This window comes from Oncorhynchus mykiss, chromosome 2, assembly GCF_057628025.1.
Source record: "Oncorhynchus mykiss isolate SJ-2025 chromosome 2, ASM5762802v1, whole genome shotgun sequence".
Lineage (NCBI taxonomy): Eukaryota > Metazoa > Chordata > Actinopteri > Salmoniformes > Salmonidae > Oncorhynchus > Oncorhynchus mykiss.
The window spans coordinates 93,797,628-93,820,366 of record NC_143023.1 but is presented as its reverse complement, the minus strand read 5'-3'; the positions used below and the strand labels follow the sequence as shown (position 1 = coordinate 93,820,366).

At 44.1% G+C, this 22,739-nt stretch overlaps 1 protein-coding gene across 3 annotated transcripts in view; it reads left to right on the top strand.

Annotated features, from left to right (window-relative positions):
• Positions 1-22,739, top strand: part of LOC110502409 (contactin-1a) — a 165,555-nt gene that overhangs the window by 126,792 nt on the left and 16,024 nt on the right. For all 3 annotated transcript variants that reach the window (XM_036959293.2, XM_090217438.1, XM_036959302.2), the window contains 6 exons: positions 2,279-2,349; positions 3,258-3,492; positions 7,769-7,872; positions 9,074-9,263; positions 9,743-9,855; positions 10,274-10,430. In XM_036959293.2, coding sequence (XP_036815188.1) covers positions 2,279-2,349; positions 3,258-3,492; positions 7,769-7,872; positions 9,074-9,263; positions 9,743-9,855; positions 10,274-10,430 — 870 coding nt within the window. The remainder of the gene's footprint in view (positions 1-2,278; positions 2,350-3,257; positions 3,493-7,768; positions 7,873-9,073; positions 9,264-9,742; positions 9,856-10,273; positions 10,431-22,739) is intronic.

Genomic DNA, 22,739 nt, shown 5'->3' with positions numbered 1-22,739 from the left:
TGAGTAAAAGTAAAGATACCTTAATTACTAGAAAATGAATCAAGTAAAAGTGAAAGTCACCCAGTAAAATCCTACTTGAGTAAAAGTCTAAAAGTATTTAATTTTACATATACTTAAGTATCAAAAGTATCAAAAGTAAATGTAAAATATAAATAAATAAACCAGACAAAAAACTGCTTAAGTAGTACTTTCAAGTATTTTTACTTAAGTACTTTACACCACTCTACTAAACCATGACAGATGAGATGACAGAACACATCTTACTAAACCGTGACAGATGAGATGACAGAACACATCTTACTAAACCGTGACAGATGAGATAGCAGAACACATCTTACTAAACCATGACAGATGAGATAGCAGAACACATCTTACTAAACCATGACAGATGAGATAGCAGAACACATCTTACTAAACCATGACAGATGAGATGACAGAACACATCTTACTAAACCATGACAGATGATATAGCAGAACACATCTTACTAAACCATGACAGATGAGATGACAGAGCACATCTTACTAAACCATGACAGAACACATCTTACTAAACCATGACAGAACACATCTTACTAAACCATGACAGATGAGATAGCAGAACACATCTTACTAAACCGTGACAGATGAGATAGCAGAACACATCTTACTAAACCATGACAGATGAGATGACAGAACACATCTTACTAAACCATGACAGATGAGATGACAGAACACATCTTACTAAACCGTGACAGATGAGATAGCAGAACACATCTTACTAAACCATGACAGATGAGATGACAGAACACATCTTACTAAACCATGACAGATGAGATGACAGAACACATCTTACTAAACCGTGACAGATGAGATAGCAGAACACATCTTACTAAACCATGACAGATGAGATGACAGAACACATCTTACTAAACCATGACAGATGAGATAGCAGAACACATCTTACTAAACCGTGACAGATGAGATAGCAGAACACATCTTACTAAACCATGACAGATGAGATGACAGAACACATCTTACTAAACCATGACAGATGAGATGACAGAACACATCTTACTAAACCATGACAGATGAGATGACAGAACACATCTTACTAAACCGTGACAGAACACATCTTACTAAACCATGACAGATGAGATGACAGAACACATCTTACTAAACCATGACAGATGAGATGACAGAACACATCTTACTAAACCATGACAGATGAGATGACAGAACACATCTTACTAAACCGTGACAGAACACATCTTACTAAACCGTGACAGATGAGATAGCAGAACACATCTTACTAAACCGTGACAGATGAGATAGCAGAACACATCTTACTAAACCATGACAGATGAGATGACAGAACACATCTTACTAAACCGTGACAGAACACATCTTACTAAACCGTGACAGATGAGATAGCAGAACACATCTTACTAAACCGTGACAGATGAGATAGCAGAACACATCTTACTAAACCATGACAGATGAGATGACAGAACACATCTTACTAAACCATGACAGATGAGATGACAGAACACATCTTACTAAACCGTGACAGAACACATCTTACTAAACCATGACAGATGAGATGACAGAACACATCTTACTAAACCATGACAGATGAGATGACAGAACACATCTTACTAAACCATGACAGATGAGATGACAGAACACATCTTACTAAACCGTGACAGAACACATCTTACTAAACCATGACAGATGAGATGGCAGAACACATCTTACTAAACCATGACAGATGAGATGACAGAACACATCTTACTAAACCGTGACAGATGAGATGGCAGAACACATCTTACTAAACCATGACAGATGAGATGGCAGAACACATCTTACTAAACCATGACAGATGATATAGCAGAACACATCTTACTAAACCATGACAGATGAGATTAGAAGATGGAAAGCCAGTGTGACATCGGTCCCATAGGAACATTTAAGGTGTTGAAACTGGCAGCACTAGAGACATTGATGTTATTTTATAAAGCTGATGCTGCATTAGAACTAGTGCCAACTGAAGGTTACCGTATGTGTTGTTTGGCATTGTGCTGTGTGGACAATGGCCAGTGTTCACGAAGAGTCTCAGAGTAGGACTAGGATCAGTTTGACCTTTTTTTGATCGTAATGAATATGATTATATCGACAGGCAGGACCTGATCCTAGATCAGCACTCTGTGATCAACTATCCTAGCTCAACACTCAGATGTGCTTTGTGAATACTGGCCTGTGAATGTGAACTCAGAGCTCGGCATCTCCTGTCTCGTTGTAGTTCCCGTGGTGGCGCCCTCAGACATTGGCGGTGGTGGCGGGACCAGCAAGGAGCTGACCATCACTTGGACGGTAGGTCTAGGATCATCTAGCCAAGATGCCATCTTTATTTCTGTCTCTGCCAGTGGACTGTGGCCACAAACTCAGCTTTTCTCCTAAATCTGATCTGACAGCAGCCAGCCAATGGAAACAAGCAAGAACAGACGTTTGATTTCAATTCAAATTAAACTGCAGCATGTGCAAGATGCGTGTTTTTTTTTTGCTGAATAGCTATGTTAGCTATTTTTACATTTTAGCAGATGCTCTTATCCAGAGCCATTAGAGTTGAGTAGCTTGCTCAAGGGCCCATTGACAGATTTTTCACCTAGGGATTTGAACCAGCGATCTTGCGGTTACTGGCCCAATGATCTTAACCGCTAGGCTACCTGCCACCCGTTCCTAGAGGAAGCTATGGGGAGAGGCTGGATAGGCTGGTTTAATAAATCAAGGAAGTGAGGCAGGAGAGAGGCTGGATAGGCTGGTTTAATAAATCAAGGAAGTGAGGCAGGGGAGAGGCTGGATAGGCTGGTCTAATAAATCAAGGAAGTGAGGCAGGAGAGAGGCTGGATAGGCTGGTTTAATAAATCAAGGAAGTGAGGCAGGAGAGAGGCTGGAGAGGCTGGTTTAATAAATCAAGGAAGTGAGGCAGGGAGAAAGGCTGGACTTATAATAAGGCTGTCATAACTTTGGAATAAACAGTCTCTTAGAGACACAGTCGTCATGATAACTAGAATAATATTAATAATTATATAAACCAGTTTAAGAGAGATTATAACTCCTTATTTTGATCCTGGACATTTTCTTGTCACTTGGCATAACTCTGTCAGCAAGGATGGACCATCAAGAGGTGACACCGCCTGTCGATAGACAACAAGGTCCTGTGTGGATCGTTCTCTTATTGTTAATTACTCAACTCTATTTTCCGTTCCCTCTACCTCCAGCCGGTGCAGCCGCAGTACTACTACGGCCGCAACTTTGGCTACATCATCGCCTTCAAGCCCCACGATGTCTACGAATGGATGAAGGTGACTGTGGCAGACCCCGAGGCTAAGCATTACGTCCACAAAGACTCATCCATCCCCGCCTCCACAGAGTTCCAGGTCAAAGTCAAGGCTTTCAACATTAAAGGAGAAGGCCCCTATAGTCTCACGGCTGTTATCTACTCTGCACAAGACGGTAAGCACAGATCTAGGATCAGCTTCCTCCTCATGGAAAGCCCAACCTTAATTATATGTGGGAAAACAGAAAAACGGACCACAGATCATTGTACTCTGTCCGCAACATAGAGAGACGGGGGTCTCTTTAGAAACCCCTCCCTCCCTCCCACCCTCCTCACCTCCCTCCTTCACCTCCCTCCTACCCTCACCTCCCTCCCTCCTACCATCACCTCCCTCCTACCCTCACCTCCCTGCTACCCTCACCTCCCTCCCTCCCACCCTCACCTTACCTCCCACCCTCACCTCCCTACTACCCTCACTCTCCCACCCTCACCTCCCTCCTACTCTCACCTCCCTCCCACCCTCATCTCCCTCCTCACCTCCCTCCCTCCTACCCTCACCTCCCACCCTCACCTCCCTCCCACCCTCACCTCCCTCTTTCCCTCACCTCCCACCCTCACCTCCCTCTTACCCTCACCTCCCACCCTCTCCTCCCTCCTACCCTCACCTCCGTCCTACCCTCACCTCCCTGCTACCCTCACCTCCCTCCTACCCTCACCTCCCTCTCACCTCCCTCCCTTACCTCCTTCCCTCACCTGCCTCCCACCCTCACCTCCCTCCTACCCTCACCTCCCTCCCACCCTCACCTCCCACCCTCATCTCCCTCCTACGCTCACCTCCCTCCCACCTTCACCTCCCACCCTCACCTCCCTCCTACCCTCACCTCCCTCCCACCCTCACCTCCTTCCTACCCTCACCTCCCTCCTACCCTCACCTCCCTCCCTCCTACCATCACCTCCCTCCTACCCTCACCTCCCTGCTACCCTCACCTCCCTCCCTCCCACCCTCACCTTACCTCCCACCCTCACCTCCCAACTACCCTCACTCTCCCACCCTCACCTCCCTCCTACTCTCACCTCCCTCCCACCCTCATCTCCCTCCTCACCTCCCTCCCTCCTACCCTCACCTCCCACCCTCACCTCCCTCCCACCCTCACCTCCCTCTTTCCCTCACCTCCCACCCTCACCTCCCTCTTACCCTCACCTCCCACCCTCTCCTCCCTCCTACCCTCACCTCCGTCCTACCCTCACCTCCCTGCTACCCTCACCTCCCTCCTACCCTCACCTCCCTCTCACCTCCCTCCCTTACCTCCTTCCCTCACCTGCCTCCCACCCTCACCTCCCTCCTACCCTCACCTCCCTCCCACCCTCACCTCCCACCCTCATCTCCCTCCTACGCTCACCTCCCTCCCACCTTCACCTCCCACCCTCACCTCCCTCCTACCCTCACCTCCCTCCCACCCTCACCTCCTTCCTACCCTCACCTCCCTCCTACCCTCACCTCCCTCCCTCCTACCATCACCTCCCTCCTACCCTCACCTCCCTGCTACCCTCACCTCCCTCCCTCCCACCCTCACCTTACCTCCCACCCTCACCTCCCTACTACCCTCACTCTCCCACCCTCACCTCCCTCCTACTCTCACCTCCCTCCCACCCTCATCTCCCTCCTCACCTCCCTCCCTCCTACCCTCACCTCCCACCCTCACCTCCCTCCCACCCTCACCTCCCTCTTTCCCTCACCTCCCACCCTCACCTCCCTCTTACCCTCACCTCCCACCCTCTCCTCCCTCCTACCCTCACCTCCGTCCTACCCTCACCTCCCTGCTACCCTCACCTCCCTCCTACCCTCACCTCCCTCTCACCTCCCTCCCTTACCTCCTTCCCTCACCTGCCTCCCACCCTCACCTCCCTCCTACCCTCACCTCCCTCCCACCCTCACCTCCCACCCTCATCTCCCTCCTACGCTCACCTCCCTCCCACCTTCACCTCCCACCCTCACCTCCCTCCTACCCTCACCTCCCTCCCACCCTCACCTCCCACCCTCACCTTCCTCCCACCCTCACCTCCCTCCCACCCTCACCTCCCTCCTACCCTCACCTCCCTCCCTCCTACCATCACCTCCCTCCTACCCTCACCTCCCTGCTACCCTCACCTCCCTCCCTCCCACCCTCACCTTACCTCCCACCCTCACCTCCCTACTACCCTCACTCTCCCACCCTCACCTCCCTCCTACTCTCACCTCCCTCCCACCCTCATCTCCCTCCTCACCTCCCTCCCTCCTACCCTCACCTCCCACCCTCACCTCCCTCCCACCCTCACCTCCCTCTTTCCCTCACCTCCCACCCTCACCTCCCTCTTACCCTCACCTCCCACCCTCTCCTCCCTCCTACCCTCACCTCCGTCCTACCCTCACCTCCCTGCTACCCTCACCTCCCTCCTACCCTCACCTCCCTCTCACCTCCCTCCCTTACCTCCTTCCCTCACCTGCCTCCCACCCTCACCTCCCTCCTACCCTCACCTCCCTCCCTCCCACCCTCACCTCCCACCCTCATCTCCCTCCTACGCTCACCTCCCTCCCACCTTCACCTCCCACCCTCACCTCCCTCCTACCCTCACCTCCCTCCCACCCTCACCTCCCACCCTCACCTTCCTCCCACCCTCACCTCCCTCCCACCCTCACTTCCCTTCTACCCTCACCTCCCTCCAAACCTCCGTCCGTCCCTCCCTCCCACCCTCACCTCCCTCTCACCCTCACCTCCCTCCAACCCCCCTCCCTCCAACCCTCCCTCCCTCACCTCCCTCCTACCCTCACCTCCCTCCTACCCTCACCTCCCTCCTACCCTCATCTCCCTCCTACTCTCCCTCCAACCCCCCTCCCTCCAACCCTCCTACTCTCACCTCCCTCCTACCCTCATCTCCCTCCTACTCTCCCTCCCTCACCTCCCTCCCTCCTCCATCCCTCATCAGAGTGGGATTATCATGATCTCTGTAGCAGCATGAACCAGAAAGCTGATAATTCCCCCCCAGGGATGTCAAGCATTCAGCCCACTTATTAACTTCAGCTGACAGACAATCAAGATAACCATGGGCAACCCGGGGTTATGGAGAGATGCTCAGTTGCCATGGTAACGCTGTTTGGGAGTGTAAAAGAGGGTAGAAGTGTTAAGTTTGAGCCGAGCCTGATGGCGTGTGGACGTCTGTCTGTCTGTCTGTCTCACTCTCTCACACTCTCACTCTCACTCTCTCACTCTCTCACTCTCCCTCTCACTCTCTCACACTCTCACTCTCTCTCTCTCTCTCTCTCTCACTCACTCACTCACTCACTCACTCACTCACTCACTCACTCACTCACTCACTCACTCACTCACTCTCTCACTCTCTCTCTCACTCTCTCTCTCACTCTCTCACTGTGTCACTGTCTGTGTCTCTCTCTCTGTCTCTGACCATAGGAGTCCCCTCAAAGCCTACCATTGACTATGTACATACCCAGCGTGCGACAGAGCTGCAGGAGTTGTGACCTGTAATTGTTGTGCCTAGGGGGACATATGGGGGAAGGAATGCTGTCACCTGCAGGCAGGTGTTTGTCCCCCTGTGTGCTGAGGGTGTCAGGTTCTTGTCCGGTTCTGGCATTTAGGTCGCCACAGACTAGTACATGTCCCTTGGCCTGGAAATGATTGATTTCCCCCTCTAGGATGGAGAAGTTGTCTTCATTAAAGGGGGGGATAGAGGTAGCACACAGGAGGACATTTTTCTCTGTTAAGATCATTTCCTTTTGAATTTCTAGCCAAATGTAAAATGTTCCTGTTTTGATTAATTTAATGGAGTGAGTTAGGTCTGCTCTATACCAAATTAGCATACCCCCTGAGTCCCTTCCCTGTTTCACACCTGGTAGTTTGGTGGATGGGACTACCAGCTCTCTGTAACCTAGAGGGCAACCAGTGGGTCCGTCTCCTCTATACCAGGTTTCTTGCAGGATAACAATCTCTCTCTGTCTGTCTCTCTCTCTCTCTCTCTCTCTCTCTCTCTCTCTCTCTCTCTCTCTCTATTGGAGCAGATACACTGGGAGTGTGTCATGGGTCATAACTCAGAAGAAAGTGTATGGGAAAAGAATATGGGGAAAGATATTTCTGTCGTTGAGCTTGTTCTAGGCAATGATTAATGCCTCTTATTAACAGATGCCTCCTTACCAAGACTGAGAGAGGACTGCATAGGCAGGGTCAGACTGGGTACCAACATGAAATAAAGGGCAGATTACATTCATAAACAATCTACAGTAACTGTAGATTGTTTATGTGGAGGGAATACTTTGACAGGGGCTTTACTCTGCAAGGGAAACATATGTTTACATTGCCAAAGCAAGTCCAATAGATAATAAACAAAAGTTTACAAAAGTCTCTCGCTGTCTCTCTCTCTGTCTCATATTGTCGTAAATGATATCTCTATGTGTGCCACCAGTGCCATCCGAAGCCCCTACCAGTGTGGAGGCCAGGGCGCTGTCTGCCACTGAGGCCATTGTGTGGTGGCTCCCTGTCACCCAGCACACTGTTGAAGGATACCAGGTCAGTACTACTGTGTCTAGGAGGAGTAACATGACTGTATATTAGAGAGGAGAAGAAGCCTGTATGCATCAATCCAGAGACCTCAAAACACTCGACTAACTCTTAGTTATGTCGCTGGAGTTCTCCATTGTATTTGCACCTGCACGGTGAGGTACATGATAGGGACATTTTCTTGAACATTATTATCTTACCAGGACATATTTTAGGCCCTGTAATAGTGTACACAGTATATTGACTTTCTGTGACCCTCTTCCTCCTCTCTCCTCCTCTCCTCCCTCTCGCCCCTCTCTCCATCACCTCCTCCTCTCGCCCCTCTCTCCTCTTCTCCTCCTCTCCTCCTCTCCCCCCTCTCTTCCTCTCTCTCCTCCCCCTCTCACCCTCTCTCCTCTTCTCGCCTTCACCCCTTCACCCCCCCTCTCTTCCTCCCTCTCCTCCCCCTCTCACCCTCCCTTCCTCTCTCCTCTCTCACCTTCTCCCCTTTACCCCCTCTCCCCCCCTCTCTTCCTCTCTCTCCTCCCCCCTCTCACCCTCTCTCCTCTTCTCCCCTTCACCCCCTCGCCCCTCTCTTCCTCCCTCTCCTTCCCCTCTCACCCACCCCTCCTCTCCCCTCTTCTCCCCTTCACCCCCTCTCCCCCCTCTCTTCCTCTCTCTCCTCCCCCTCTCACCCTCCTCTCTCCTCTCTCCTCTTCTCCCCTTCACCCCTTCACACCCCCCTCTATTCCTCCCTCTCCTCCCCCTCTCACCCTCCCCTCCTCTCTCCTCTTCTCACCTTCTCCCCTTCACCCCCTCTCCCCCCTCTCTTCCTCTCTCTCCTCCCCCCTCTCACCCTCCCCTCCTCTCTCCTCTCTCACCTTCTCCCCTTCACCCCCTCTCCCCCCCTCTCTTCCTCTCACCCTCCCCTCCTCTCTCCTCTCTCCTCTTCTCCCCTTCACCCCCTCTCCCCCCCTCTCTTCCTCTCTCTCCTCCCCCTCTCACCCTCCCCTCCTCTCTCCTCTCTCCTCTTCTCCCCTTCACCCCCTCTCCCCCCCTCTCTTCCTCTCTCTCCTCCCCCTCTCACCCTCCCCTCCTCTCTCCTCTCTCCTCTTCTCCCCTTCACCCCCTCTCCCCCCCTCTCTTCCTCTCTCTCCTCCCCCTCTCACCCTCCCCTCCTCTCTCCTCTTCTCCCCTTCTCCCCTTCACCCCCTCTCCCCCTCCTGCCAAGGTGCGGTACTGGATGAAAGTGGAGGACAGAGAGGCATCCAGTCAGAGAGTGGTGGTGTCCAGCAGAGAGAACCAGACAAGGTTGGAGAACATGAGGCCAAACTCCCCCTACCTTATAGAGGTCAGGGCCTACAATGCAGCCGGATACGGACCCCCCAGCCATCACTTCCAGATCTACACCAAAAAAGCCCGTATGTACATCGCTCTCAGATGAAGCCTAGTCTTGGACTCAAAAACATTATCAATGCAGTTTCTCTATTGCAAAGCGTGCCTTAGCAGAGGACTAGGCTTTATCTATGTCTGGGAAACTGTCCCTCAGCTCAGTAATCTTCAGCATATTCTGAGAGGGATTTATACCGTTGATACCGTATACTGAGGTGTTTCAAAATACTGACGTTATGATTTTCAATACTGTTTAAAACAAAACACATTATTATTTGTATTTCATTTTTTGAGGTTTGGGGCACAGCTGCCTCGCGGGGGCTGCGTGGGTGCGAGTTACACCTTATAACTAGAAGAATAATAATATATGTATTTTGGGGGGGGCACACTTCCGGTGAAACCGAATATCCCGATGTGGTACAGAAACGGTATGAAAGCCGAATTCTGAGTTTCTGATTGTCACATGATCTTTACTCTGTAGAACTATTTGACTTCTGTTTTCCTCCAGCCCCAAGCCGGCCTCCTAAAATAATCAGTAAAAAGCTGAAAGGAACGTCAGTAAACATCGCCTGGGAACATGTCGAACCCTTGGCCAACGAGTCAACAATAGATGGATACAAGGTGTGTGCTGTTTTACCAAATACACAGGAGCTTGAAGTGCATTTCAAGCTGAAAGTCTGTACTTTAGCCATAACTGATGTATCTCTGTTGAGCATTCGTCACATACTGTACGTACATTTGACGTGACAGGTTTCTTAATGCCGCAGCATTCAATACACAACTGAGCTAAAAAGTACATCTTAGTGAACACAACATACAGTTTACTCAACTTACTTCCTTGTAGTCACAACTCCTTAGAATGACCATATGAACAGATCTATAATGCTGTCTGTCTGTCTGTCTGTCTGTCTGTCTGTCTGTCTGTCTGTCTGTCTGTCTGTCTGTCTGTCTGTCTGTCTGTCTGTCTGTCTGTCTGTCTGTCTGTCTGTCTGTCTGTCTGTCTGTCTGTCTGTCTGTCTGTCTGTCTGTCTCCATATAGGTCTTGTACAGGAAGGCTGGCCTCTCCACAGGTTTACTGTATACCACAGGGAAGCGATCCATAGACCTGCCCATGCCCAGGGACGGGGACTGCGTAGTGGAGGTCAGGGCCTATAGCGAGGGAGGAGATGGGGCTGTGGCCCAAGTACGCATCTCAGGTAAACATCAATCAAAACCCCTCCACCCATTTTATATGACTGTAGACTCCACTAAAGACCCTCCATCCATCTTAAATGACTGTAGACTCCACTAAAGACCCTCCACCTATCTTATATGACTGTAGACTCCACTAAAGACCCTCCATCCATCTTATATGACTGTAGACTACACTAAAGACCCTCCACCCATCTTATATGACTGTAGACTCCACTAAAGACCCTCCACCCATCTTATATGACTGTAGACTCCACTAAAGACCCTCCACCCATCTTATGTGTCTACTACAGTAAAATAAGCTATGACAACATCAGTGACAGCCCCTGTCAATAGGCCCCCTGGTGGACAGTGACAAATGACTCTGGGTCTGGATGGCCATCTTTAAAACGGAACTAATCCTGCTATTTTATGACAGACATGACAAGGAACTAATCCTGCTATTTTATGACAGAAAGGACAAGGAACTAATCCTTCTATTTTATGACCAGGACAAGGAACTAATCCTGCTATTTTATGACAGACAGGACATAGAAATAATCCTGCTATTTTATGACAGACAGGACAAGGAACTAATCCTGCTATTTTATAACAGACAGGACAAGGAACTAATCCTTCTATTTTATGACAGACAGGACAAGGAAATAATCCTGCTATTTTATGACCAGGACAAGGAACTAATCCTGCTATTTTATGACAGACAGGACAAGGAACTAATCCTGCTATTTTATGACCAGGACAAGGAACTAATCCTGCTATTTTATGACAGACAGGACAAGGAACTAATCCTGCTATTTTATGACCAGGACAAGGAACTAATCCTGCTATTTTATGACAGACAGGACAAGGAACTAATCCTGCTATTTTATGACAGACAGGACAAGGAACTAATCCTGCTATTTTATGACAGACAGGACAAGGAACTAATCCTGCTTTTTTATGACAGACAGGACAAGGAACTAATCCTGCTATTTTATGACAGACAGGACAAGAAACTAATCCTGCTATTTTATGACAGACAGGACAAGGAACTAATCCTTCTATTTTATGACCAGGACAAGGAACTAATCCTGCTATTTTATGACAGACAGGACAAGGAACTAATCCTGCTATTTTATGACCAGGACAAGGAACTAATCCTGCTATTTTATGACAGACAGGACAAGGAACTAATCCTGCTATTTTATGACCAGGACAAGGAACTAATCCTGCTATTTTATGACAGACAGGACAAGGAACTAATCCTGCTATTTTATGACAGACAGGACAAGGAACTAATCCTGCTATTTTATGACAGACAGGACAAGGAACTAATCCTGCTTTTTTATGACAGACAGGACAAGGAACTAATCCTGCTATTTTATGACAGACAGGACAAGAAACTAATCCTGCTATTTTATGACAGACAGGACAAGGAACTAATTCTGCTATTTTATGACAGACAGGACAAGGAACTAATCCTGCTATTTTCTGACAGACAGGACAAGGAACTAATCCTGCTATTTTATGACCAGGACAAGGAACTAATCCTGCTATTTTATGACCAGGACAAGGAACTAATCCTGCTATTTTATGACAGACAGGACATTGGAAATAATCCTGCTATTTTATGACAGACAGGATAAGGAACTAATCCTGCTATTTTATGACAGACAGGACAAGGAACTAATCCTGTTTTTTTATGACAGACAGGACAAGGAACTAATCCTGCTATTTTATGACAGACAGGACAAGGAACTAATCCTGCTATTTTATGACAGACAGGACAAGGAACTAATCCTGCTATTTTATGACAGACAGGACAAGGAAATAATCCTGCTATTTTATGACCAGGACAAGGAACTAATCCTGCTCTTTTTTGACAGACAGGACAAGGAAATAATCCTGCTATTTTATGACAGACAGGACAAGGAAATAATCCTGCTATTTTATGACAGACAGGACAAGGAAATAATCCTGCTATTTTATGACAGACAGGACAAGGAACTAATCCTTCTATTTTATGACAGACAGGACAAGGAACTAATCCTGCTATTTTATGACAGACAGGACAAGGAACTAATCCTGCTATTTTATGACAGACAGGACAAGGAACTAATCCTGCTATTTAATGACAGACAGGACAAGGAACTAATCCTGCTATTTTATGACCAGGACAAGGAACTAATCCTGCTATTTTATGAGAGACAGGGCAAGGAACTAATCCTTCTATTTTATGACAGACAGGACAAGGAACTAATCCTGCTATTTTATGACAGACAGGACAAGGAACTAATCCTGCTATTTTATGACAGACAGGACAAGGAACTAATCCTGCTATTTTATGACCAGGACAAGGAACTAATCCTGCTATTTTATGACCAGGACAAGGAACTAATCCTGCTATTTTATGACAGACAGGACATGGAAATGTTCCTGCTATTTAATGACAGACAGGACAAGGAACTAATCCTGCTATTTGATGACAGACAGGACAAGGAACTAATCCTGCTATTTTATGACAGAAAGGACAAGGAACCAATCCTGCTATTTTATGACAGACAGGACAAGGAACTAATCCTGCTATTTTATGACAGACAGGACAAGGAACTAATCCTGCTATTTTATGACAGACAGGACAAGGAAATAATCCTGCTTTTTTATGACAGACAGGACAAGGAAATAATCCTGCTATTTAATGACAGACAGGACAAGGAACTAATCCTTCTATTTTATGACAGACAGGACATGGAACTAATCCTGCTATTTTATGACAGACAGGACAAGGAAATAATCCTGCTATTTTATGACAGACAGGACAAGGAACTAATGCTGCTATTTTATGACAGACAGGACAAGGAACTAATCCTGCTATTTTATGACAGACAGGACAAGGAACTAATCCTGCTATTTTATGACAGACAGGACAAGGAACTAATTCTGTTATTTTATGATCAGGACAAGGAACTCATCCTGCTATTTTATGACCATGACAAGGAACTAATCCTGCTATTTTATGACAGACAGGACAAGGAACTAATCCTGCTATTTTATGACCAGGACAAGGAACAAATCCTGCTATTTTATGACAGACCGGACAAGGAACTAATCCTGCTATTTTATGACCAGGACAAGGAACTAATCCTGCTATTTTATGACCAGGACAAGGAACTAATCCTGCTATTTTATGACAGACAGGACAAGGAACTAATCCTGCTATTTTATGACAGACAGGACAAGGAACTAATCCTGCTATTTTATGACAGAAAGGACAAGGAACTAATCCTGCTATTTTATGACAGACAGGGCAAGGAAATAATCCTGCTATTTTATGACAGACAGGACAAGGAAATAATCCTGCTATTTAATGACAGACAGGACAAGGAACTATTCCTTCTATTTTATGACAGACAGGACATGGAACTAATCCTGCTATTTTATGACCAGGACAAGGAACTAATCCTGCTATTTTATGACAGACAGGACAAGGAACTAATCCTGCTATTTTATGACAGACAGGACAAGGAACTAATCCTGCTTTTTTATGACAGACAGGACAAGGAACTAATCCTGCTATTTTATGACAGACAGGACAAGAAACTAATCCTGCTATTTTATGACAGACAGGACAAGGAACTAATTCTGCTATTTTATGACAGACAGGACAAGGAACTAATCCTGCTATTTTCTGACAGACAGGACAAGGAACTAATCCTGCTATTTTATGACCAGGACAAGGAACTAATCCTGCTATTTTATGACCAGGACAAGGAACTAATCCTGCTATTTTATGACAGACAGGACATTGGAAATAATCCTGCTATTTTATGACAGACAGGATACGGAACTAATCCTGCTATTTTATGACAGACAGGACAAGGAACTAATCCTGTTTTTTTATGACAGACAGGACAAGGAACTAATCCTGCTATTTTATGACAGACAGGACAAGGAACTAATCCTGCTATTTTATGACAGACAGGACAAGGAACTAATCCTGCTATTTTATGACAGACAGGACAAGGAAATAATCCTGCTATTTTATGACCAGGACAAGGAACTAATCCTGCTCTTTTTTGACAGACAGGACAAGGAAATAATCCTGCTATTTTATGACAGACAGGACAAGGAAATAATCCTGCTATTTTATGACAGACAGGACAAGGAAATAATCCTGCTATTTTATGACAGACAGGACAAGGAACTAATCCTTCTATTTTATGACAGACAGGACAAGGAACTAATCCTGCTATTTTATGACAGACAGGACAAGGAACTAATCCTGCTATTTTATGACAGACAGGACAAGGAACTAATCCTGCTATTTAATGACAGACAGGACAAGGAACTAATCCTGCTATTTTATGACCAGGACAAGGAACTAATCCTGCTATTTTATGAGAGACAGGACAAGGAACTAATCCTTCTATTTTATGACAGACAGGACAAGGAACTAATCCTGCTATTTTATGACAGACAGGACAAGGAACTAATCCTGCTATTTTATGACAGACAGGACAAGGAACTAATCCTGCTATTTTATGACCAGGACAAGGAACTAATCCTGCTATTTTATGACCAGGACAAGGAACTAATCCTGCTATTTTATGACAGACAGGACATGGAAATGTTCCTGCTATTTTATGACAGACAGGACAAGGAACTAATCCTGCTATTTTATGACAGACAGGACAAGGAACTAATCCTGCTATTTTATGACAGAAAGGACAAGGAACCAATCCTGCTATTTTATGACAGACAGGACAAGGAACTAATCCTGCTATTTTATGACAGACAGGACAAGGAACTAATCCTGCTATTTTATGACAGACAGGACAAGGAAATAATCCTGCTTTTTTATGACAGACAGGACAAGGAAATAATCCTGCTATTTAATGACAGACAGGACAAGGAACTAATCCTTCTATTTTATGACAGACAGGACATGGAACTAATCCTGCTATTTTATGACAGACAGGACAAGGAAATAATCCTGCTATTTTATGACAGACAGGACAAGGAACTAATGCTGCTATTTTATGACAGACAGGACAAGGAACTAATCCTGCTATTTTATGACAGACAGGACAAGGAACTAATGCTGCTATTTTATGACAGACAGGACAAGGAACTAATCCTGCTATTTTATGACAGACAGGACAAGGAACTAATCCTGCTATTTTATGACAGACAGGACAAGGAACTAATTCTGTTATTTTATGACCAGGACAAGGAACTCATCCTGCTATTTTATGACCATGACAAGGAACTAATCCTGCTATTTTATGACAGACAGGACAAGGAACTAATCCTGCTATTTTATGACCAGGACAAGGAACAAATCCTGCTATTTTATGACAGACAGGACAAGGAACTAATCCTGCTATTTTATGACCAGGACAAGGAACTAATCCTGCTATTTTATGACCAGGACAAGGAACTAATCCTGCTATTTTATGACAGACAGGACAAGGAACTAATCCTGCTATTTTATGACAGACAGGACAAGGAACTAATCCTGCTATTTTATGACAGAAAGGACAAGGAACTAATCCTGCTATTTTATGACAGACAGGGCAAGGAAATAATCCTGCTATTTTATGACAGACAGGACAAGGAAATAATCCTGCTATTTAATGACAGACAGGACAAGGAACTATTCCTTCTATTTTATGACAGACAGGACATGGAACTAATCCTGCTATTTTATGACAGACAGGACAAGGAAATAATCCTGCTATTTTATGACAGACAGGACAAGGAACTAATGCTGCTATTTTATGACAGACAGGACAAGGAACTAATCCTGCTATTTTATGACAGACAGGACAAGGAACTAATCCTGCTATTTTATGACAGACAGGACAAGGAACTAATTCTGTTATTTTATGACCAGGACAAGGAACTCATCCTGCTATTTTATGACCATGACAAGGAACGAATCCTACTATTTTATGACAGACAGGACAAGGAACTAATCCTGCTATTTTATGACCAGGACAAGGAACAAATCCTGCTATTTTATGACAGACAGGACAAGGAACTAATCCTGCTATTTTATGACCAGGACAAGGAACTAATCCTGCTATTTTATGACCAGGACAAGGAACTAATCCTGCTATTTTATGACAGACAGGACATTGGAAATAATCCTGCTATTTTATGACAGACAGGATAAGGAACTAATCCTGCTATTTTATGACAGACAGGACAAGGAACTAATCCTGTTTTTTTATGACAGACAGGACAAGGAACTAATCCTGCTATTTTATGACAGACAGGACAAGGAACTAATCCTGCTATTTTATGACAGACAGGACAAGGAACTAATCCTGCTATTTTATGACAGACAGGACAAGGAAATAATCCTGCTATTTTATGACCAGGACAAGGAACTAATCCTGCTCTTTTTTGACAGACAGGACAAGGAAATAATCCTGCTATTTTATGACAGACAGGACAAGGAAATAATCCTGCTATTTTATGACAGACAGGACAAGGAAATAATCCTGCTATTTTATGACAGACAGGACAAGGAACTAATCCTTCTATTTTATGACAGACAGGACAAGGAACTAATCCTGCTATTTTATGACAGACAGGACAAGGAACTAATCCTGCTATTTTATGACAGACAGGACAAGGAACTAATCCTGCTATTTTATGACAGACAGGACAAGGAACTAATCCTGCTATTTTATGACAGACAGGACAAGGAACTAATCCTGCTATTTTATGACAGACAGGACAAGGAAATAATCCTGCTTTTTTATGACAGACAGGACAAGGAAATAATCCTGCTATTTAATGACAGACAGGACAAGGAACTAATCCTTCTATTTTATGACAGACAGGACATGGAACTAATCCTGCTATTTTATGACAGACAGGACAAGGAAATAATCCTGCTATTTTATGACAGACAGGACAAGGAACTAATGCTGCTATTTTATGACAGACAGGACAAGGAACTAATCCTGCTATTTTATGACAGACAGGACAAGGAACTAATCCTGCTATTTTATGACAGACAGGACAAGGAACTAATTCTGTTATTTTATGACCAGGACAAGGAACTCATCCTGCTATTTTATGACCATGACAAGGAACTAATCCTGCTATTTTATGACAGACAGGACAAGGAACTAATCCTGCTATTTTATGACCAGGACAAGGAACAAATCCTGCTATTTTATGACAGACCGGACAAGGAACTAATCCTGCTATTTTATGACCAGGACAAGGAACTAATCCTGCTATTTTATGACCAGGACAAGGAACTAATCCTGCTATTTTATGACAGACAGGACAAGGAACTAATCCTGCTATTTTATGACAGACAGGACAAGGAACTAATCCTGCTATTTTATGACAGAAAGGACAAGGAACTAATCCTGCTATTTTATGACAGACAGGGCAAGGAAATAATCCTGCTATTTTATGACAGACAGGACAAGGAAATAATCCTGCTATTTAATGACAGACAGGACAAGGAACTATTCCTTCTATTTTATGACAGACAGGACATGGAACTAATCCTGCTATTTTATGACAGACAGGACAAGGAAATAATCCTGCTATTTTATGACAGACAGGACAAGGAACTAATGCTGCTATTTTATGACAGACAGGACAAGGAACTAATCCTGCTATTTTATGACAGACAGGACAAGGAACTAATCCTGCTATTTTATGACAGACAGGACAAGGAACTAATTCTGTTATTTTATGACCAGGACAAGGAACTCATCCTGCTATTTTATGACCATGACAAGGAACGAATCCTACTATTTTATGACAGACAGGACATGGAACTAATCCTGCTATTTTATGACCAGGACAAGGAACTAATCCTGCTATTTTATGACAGACAGGACAAGGAACTAATCCTGCTATTTTATGACCAGGACAAGGAACTAATCCTGCTATTTTATGACAGACAGGACAAGGAACTAATCCTGCTATTTTATGACCAGGACAAGGAACAAATCCTGCTATTTTATGACAGACAGGACAAGGAACTAATCCTGCTATTTTATGACCAGGACAAGGAACTAATCCTGCTATTTTATGACCAGGACAAGGAACTAATCCTGCTATTTTATGACAGACAGGACATTGGAAATAATCCTGCTATTTTATGACAGACAGGATAAGGAACTAATCCTGCTATTTTATGACAGACAGGACAAGGAACTAATCCTGTTTTTTTATGACAGACAGGACAAGGAACTAATCCTGCTATTTTATGACAGACAGGACAAGGAACTAATCCTGCTATTTTATGACAGACAGGACAAGGAACTAATCCTGCTATTTTATGACAGACAGGACAAGGAAATAATCCTGCTATTTTATGACCAGGACAAGGAACTAATCCTGCTCTTTTTTGACAGACAGGACAAGGAAATAATCCTGCTATTTTATGACAGACAGGACAAGGAAATAATCCTGCTATTTTATGACAGACAGGACAAGGAAATAATCCTGCTATTTTATGACAGACAGGACAAGGAACTAATCCTTCTATTTTATGACAGACAGGACAAGGAACTAATCCTGCTATTTTATGACAGACAGGACAAGGAACTAATCCTGCTATTTTATGACAGACAGGACAAGGAACTAATCCTGCTATTTAATGACAGACAGGACAAGGAACTAATCCTGCTATTTTATGACCAGGACAAGGAACTAATCCTGCTATTTTATGAGAGACAGGACAAGGAACTAATCCTTCTATTTTATGACAGACAGGACAAGGAACTAATCCTGCTATTTTATGACAGACAGGACAAGGAACTAATCCTGCTATTTTATGACCAGGACAAGGAACTAATCCTGCTATTTTATGACCAGGACAAGGAACTAATCCTGCTATTTTATGACCAGGACAAGGAACTAATCCTGCTATTTTATGACAGACAGGACATGGAAATGTTCCTGCTATTTTATGACAGACAGGACAAGGAACTAATCCTGCTATTTTATGACAGACAGGACAAGGAACTAATCCTGCTATTTTATGACAGAAAGGACAAGGAACCAATCCTGCTATTTTATGACAGACAGGACAAGGAACTAATCCTGCTATTTTATGACAGACAGGACAAGGAACTAATCCTGCTATTTTATGACAGACAGGACAAGGAAATAATCCTGCTATTTTATGACAGACAGGACAAGGAACTAATGCTGCTATTTTATGACAGACAGGACAAGGAACTAATCCTGCTATTTTATGACAGACAGGACAAGGAACTAATCCTGCTATTTTATGACAGACAGGACAAGGAACTAATTCTGTTATTTTATGACCAGGACAAGGAACTCATCCTGCTATTTTATGACCATGACAAGGAACTAATCCTGCTATTTCATGACAGACAGGACAAGGAACTAATCCTGCTATTTTATGACCAGGACAAGGAACAAATCCTGCTATTTTATGACAGACCGGACAAGGAACTAATCCTGCTATTTTATGACCAGGACAAGGAACTAATCCTGCTATTTTATGACCAGGACAAGGAACTAATCCTGCTATTTTATGACAGACAGGACAAGGAACTAATCCTGCTATTTTATGACAGACAGCACAAGGAACTAATCCTGCTATTTTATGACAGAAAGGACAAGGAACTAATCCTGCTATTTTATGACAGACAGGGCAAGGAAATAATCCTGCTATTTTATGACAGACAGGACAAGGAAATAATCCTGCTATTTAATGACAGACAGGACAAGGAACTATTCCTTCTATTTTATGACAGACAGGACATGGAACTAATCCTGCTATTTTATGACAGACAGGACAAGGAAATAATCCTGCTATTTTATGACAGACAGGACAAGGAACTAATGCTGCTATTTTATGACAGACAGGACAAGGAACTAATCCTGCTATTTTATGACAGACAGGACAAGGAACTAATCCTGCTATTTTATGACAGACAGGACAAGGAACTAATTCTGTTATTTTATGACCAGGACAAGGAACGAATCCTGCTATTTTATGACAGACAGGACAAGGAACTAATCCTGCTATTTTATGACCAGGACAAGGAACAAATCCTGCTATTTTATGACAGACAGGACAAGGAACTAATCCTGCTATTTTATGACCAGGACAAGGAACTAATCCTGCTATTTTATGACCAGGACAAGGAACTAATCCTGCTATTTTATGACAGACAGGACAAGGAACTAATCCTTATAATTTATGACAGACAGGACAAGGAACTAATCCTGCTATTTTATGACAGACAGGACAAGGAACTAATCCTGCTATTTTATGACCAGGACAAGGAACTAATCCTGCTATTTTATGACCAGGACAAGGAACTAATCCTGCTATTTTATGACCAGGACAAGGAACTAATCCTGCCATTTTATGACAGACAGGACAAGGAACTAATCCTGCTATTTTCTGACAGACAGGACAAGGAACTAATCCTGCTACTTTATGACAGACAGGACAAGGAACTAATCCTGCTACTTTATGACCAGGACAAGGAACTAATCCTGCTATTTTATGACCAGGACAAGGAACTAATCCTGCTATTTCATGACAGACAGGACATGGAAATAATCCTGCTATTTTATGACTCACAGGACATGGAACTAATCCTGCTATTTTATGACAGACAGGACAAGGAACTAATCCTGCTATTTTATGACAGACAGGACATGGAAATGATCCTGCTATTTTATGACAGACAGGACAAGGAAATAATCCTGCTATTTTATGACAGACAGGACAAGGAACTAATCCTGCTATTTTATGACAGACAGGACAAGGAACTAATCCTGCTATTTTATGACAGACAGGACAAGGAACTAATCCTGCTATTTTATGACAGACAGGACAAGGAACTAATCTTGCTATTTTATGAGAGACAGGACAAGGAACTAATCCTGTTGTTTTATGAGAGACAGGACAAGGAACTAATCCTGCTATTTTATGAGAGACAGGACAAGGAACTAATCCTGCTATTTTATGACAGACAGGACAAGGAACTAATCCTGCTATTTTATGACAGACAGGACAAGGAACTAATCCTGCTATTTTATGACAGACAGGACAAGGAACTAATCCTGCTATTTTATGACAGACAGGACAAGGAACTAATCCTGCTATTTTATGACCAGGACAAGGAACTAATCCTGCTATTTTATGACCAGGACAAGGAACTAATCCTGCTATTTTATGACAGACAGGACATGGAAATATTCCTGCTATTTTATGACAGACAGGACAAGGAACTAATGCTGCTATTTTATGACAGACAGGACAAGGAACTAATCCTGCTATTTTATGACAGACAGGACAAGGAACTAATCCTGCTATTTTATGACAGACAGGACAAGGAAATAATCCTGCTATTTTATGACAGACAGGACAAGGAAATAATCCTGCTATTTTATGACAGACAGGACAAGGAACTAATCCTTCTATTTTATGACAGACAGGACTAGGGAACTAATCCTGCTATTTTATGACAGACAGGACAAGGAAATAATCCTGCTATTTTATGACAGAAAGGACAAGGAACTAATCCTGCTATTTTATGACAGACAGGACAAGGAACTAATCCTGCTATTTTATGACAGACAGGACAAGGAACTAATCCTGCTATTTTATGACAGACAGGACAAGGAAATAATCCTGCTATTTTATGACAGACAGGACAAGGAAATAATCCTGCTATTTTATGACAGACAGGACAAGGAACTAATCCTTCTATTTTATGACAGACAGGACATGGAACTAATCCTGCTATTTTATGACCAGGACAAGGAACTAATCCTGCTATTTTATGACCAGGACAAGGAACTAATCCTGCTATTTTATGACAGACAGGACATGGAAATATTCCTGCTATTTTATGACAGACAGGACAAGGAACTAATGCTGCTATTTTATGACAGACAGGACAAGGAACTAATCCTGCTATTTTATGACAGACAGGACAAGGAACTAATCCTGCTATTTTATGACAGACAGGACAAGGAAATAATCCTGCTATTTTATGACAGACAGGACAAGGAAATAATCCTGCTATTTTATGACAGACAGGACAAGGAACTAATCCTTCTATTTTATGACAGACAGGACATGGAACTAATCCTGCTATTTTATGACAGACAGGACAAGGAAATAATCCTGCTATTTTATGACAGACAGGACAAGGAACTAATCCTGCTATTTTATGACAGACAGGACAAGGAACTAATGCTGCTATTTTATGACAGACAGGACAAGGAACTAATCCTGCTATTTTATGACAGACAGGACAAGGAAATAATCCTGCTATTTTATGACAGACAGGACA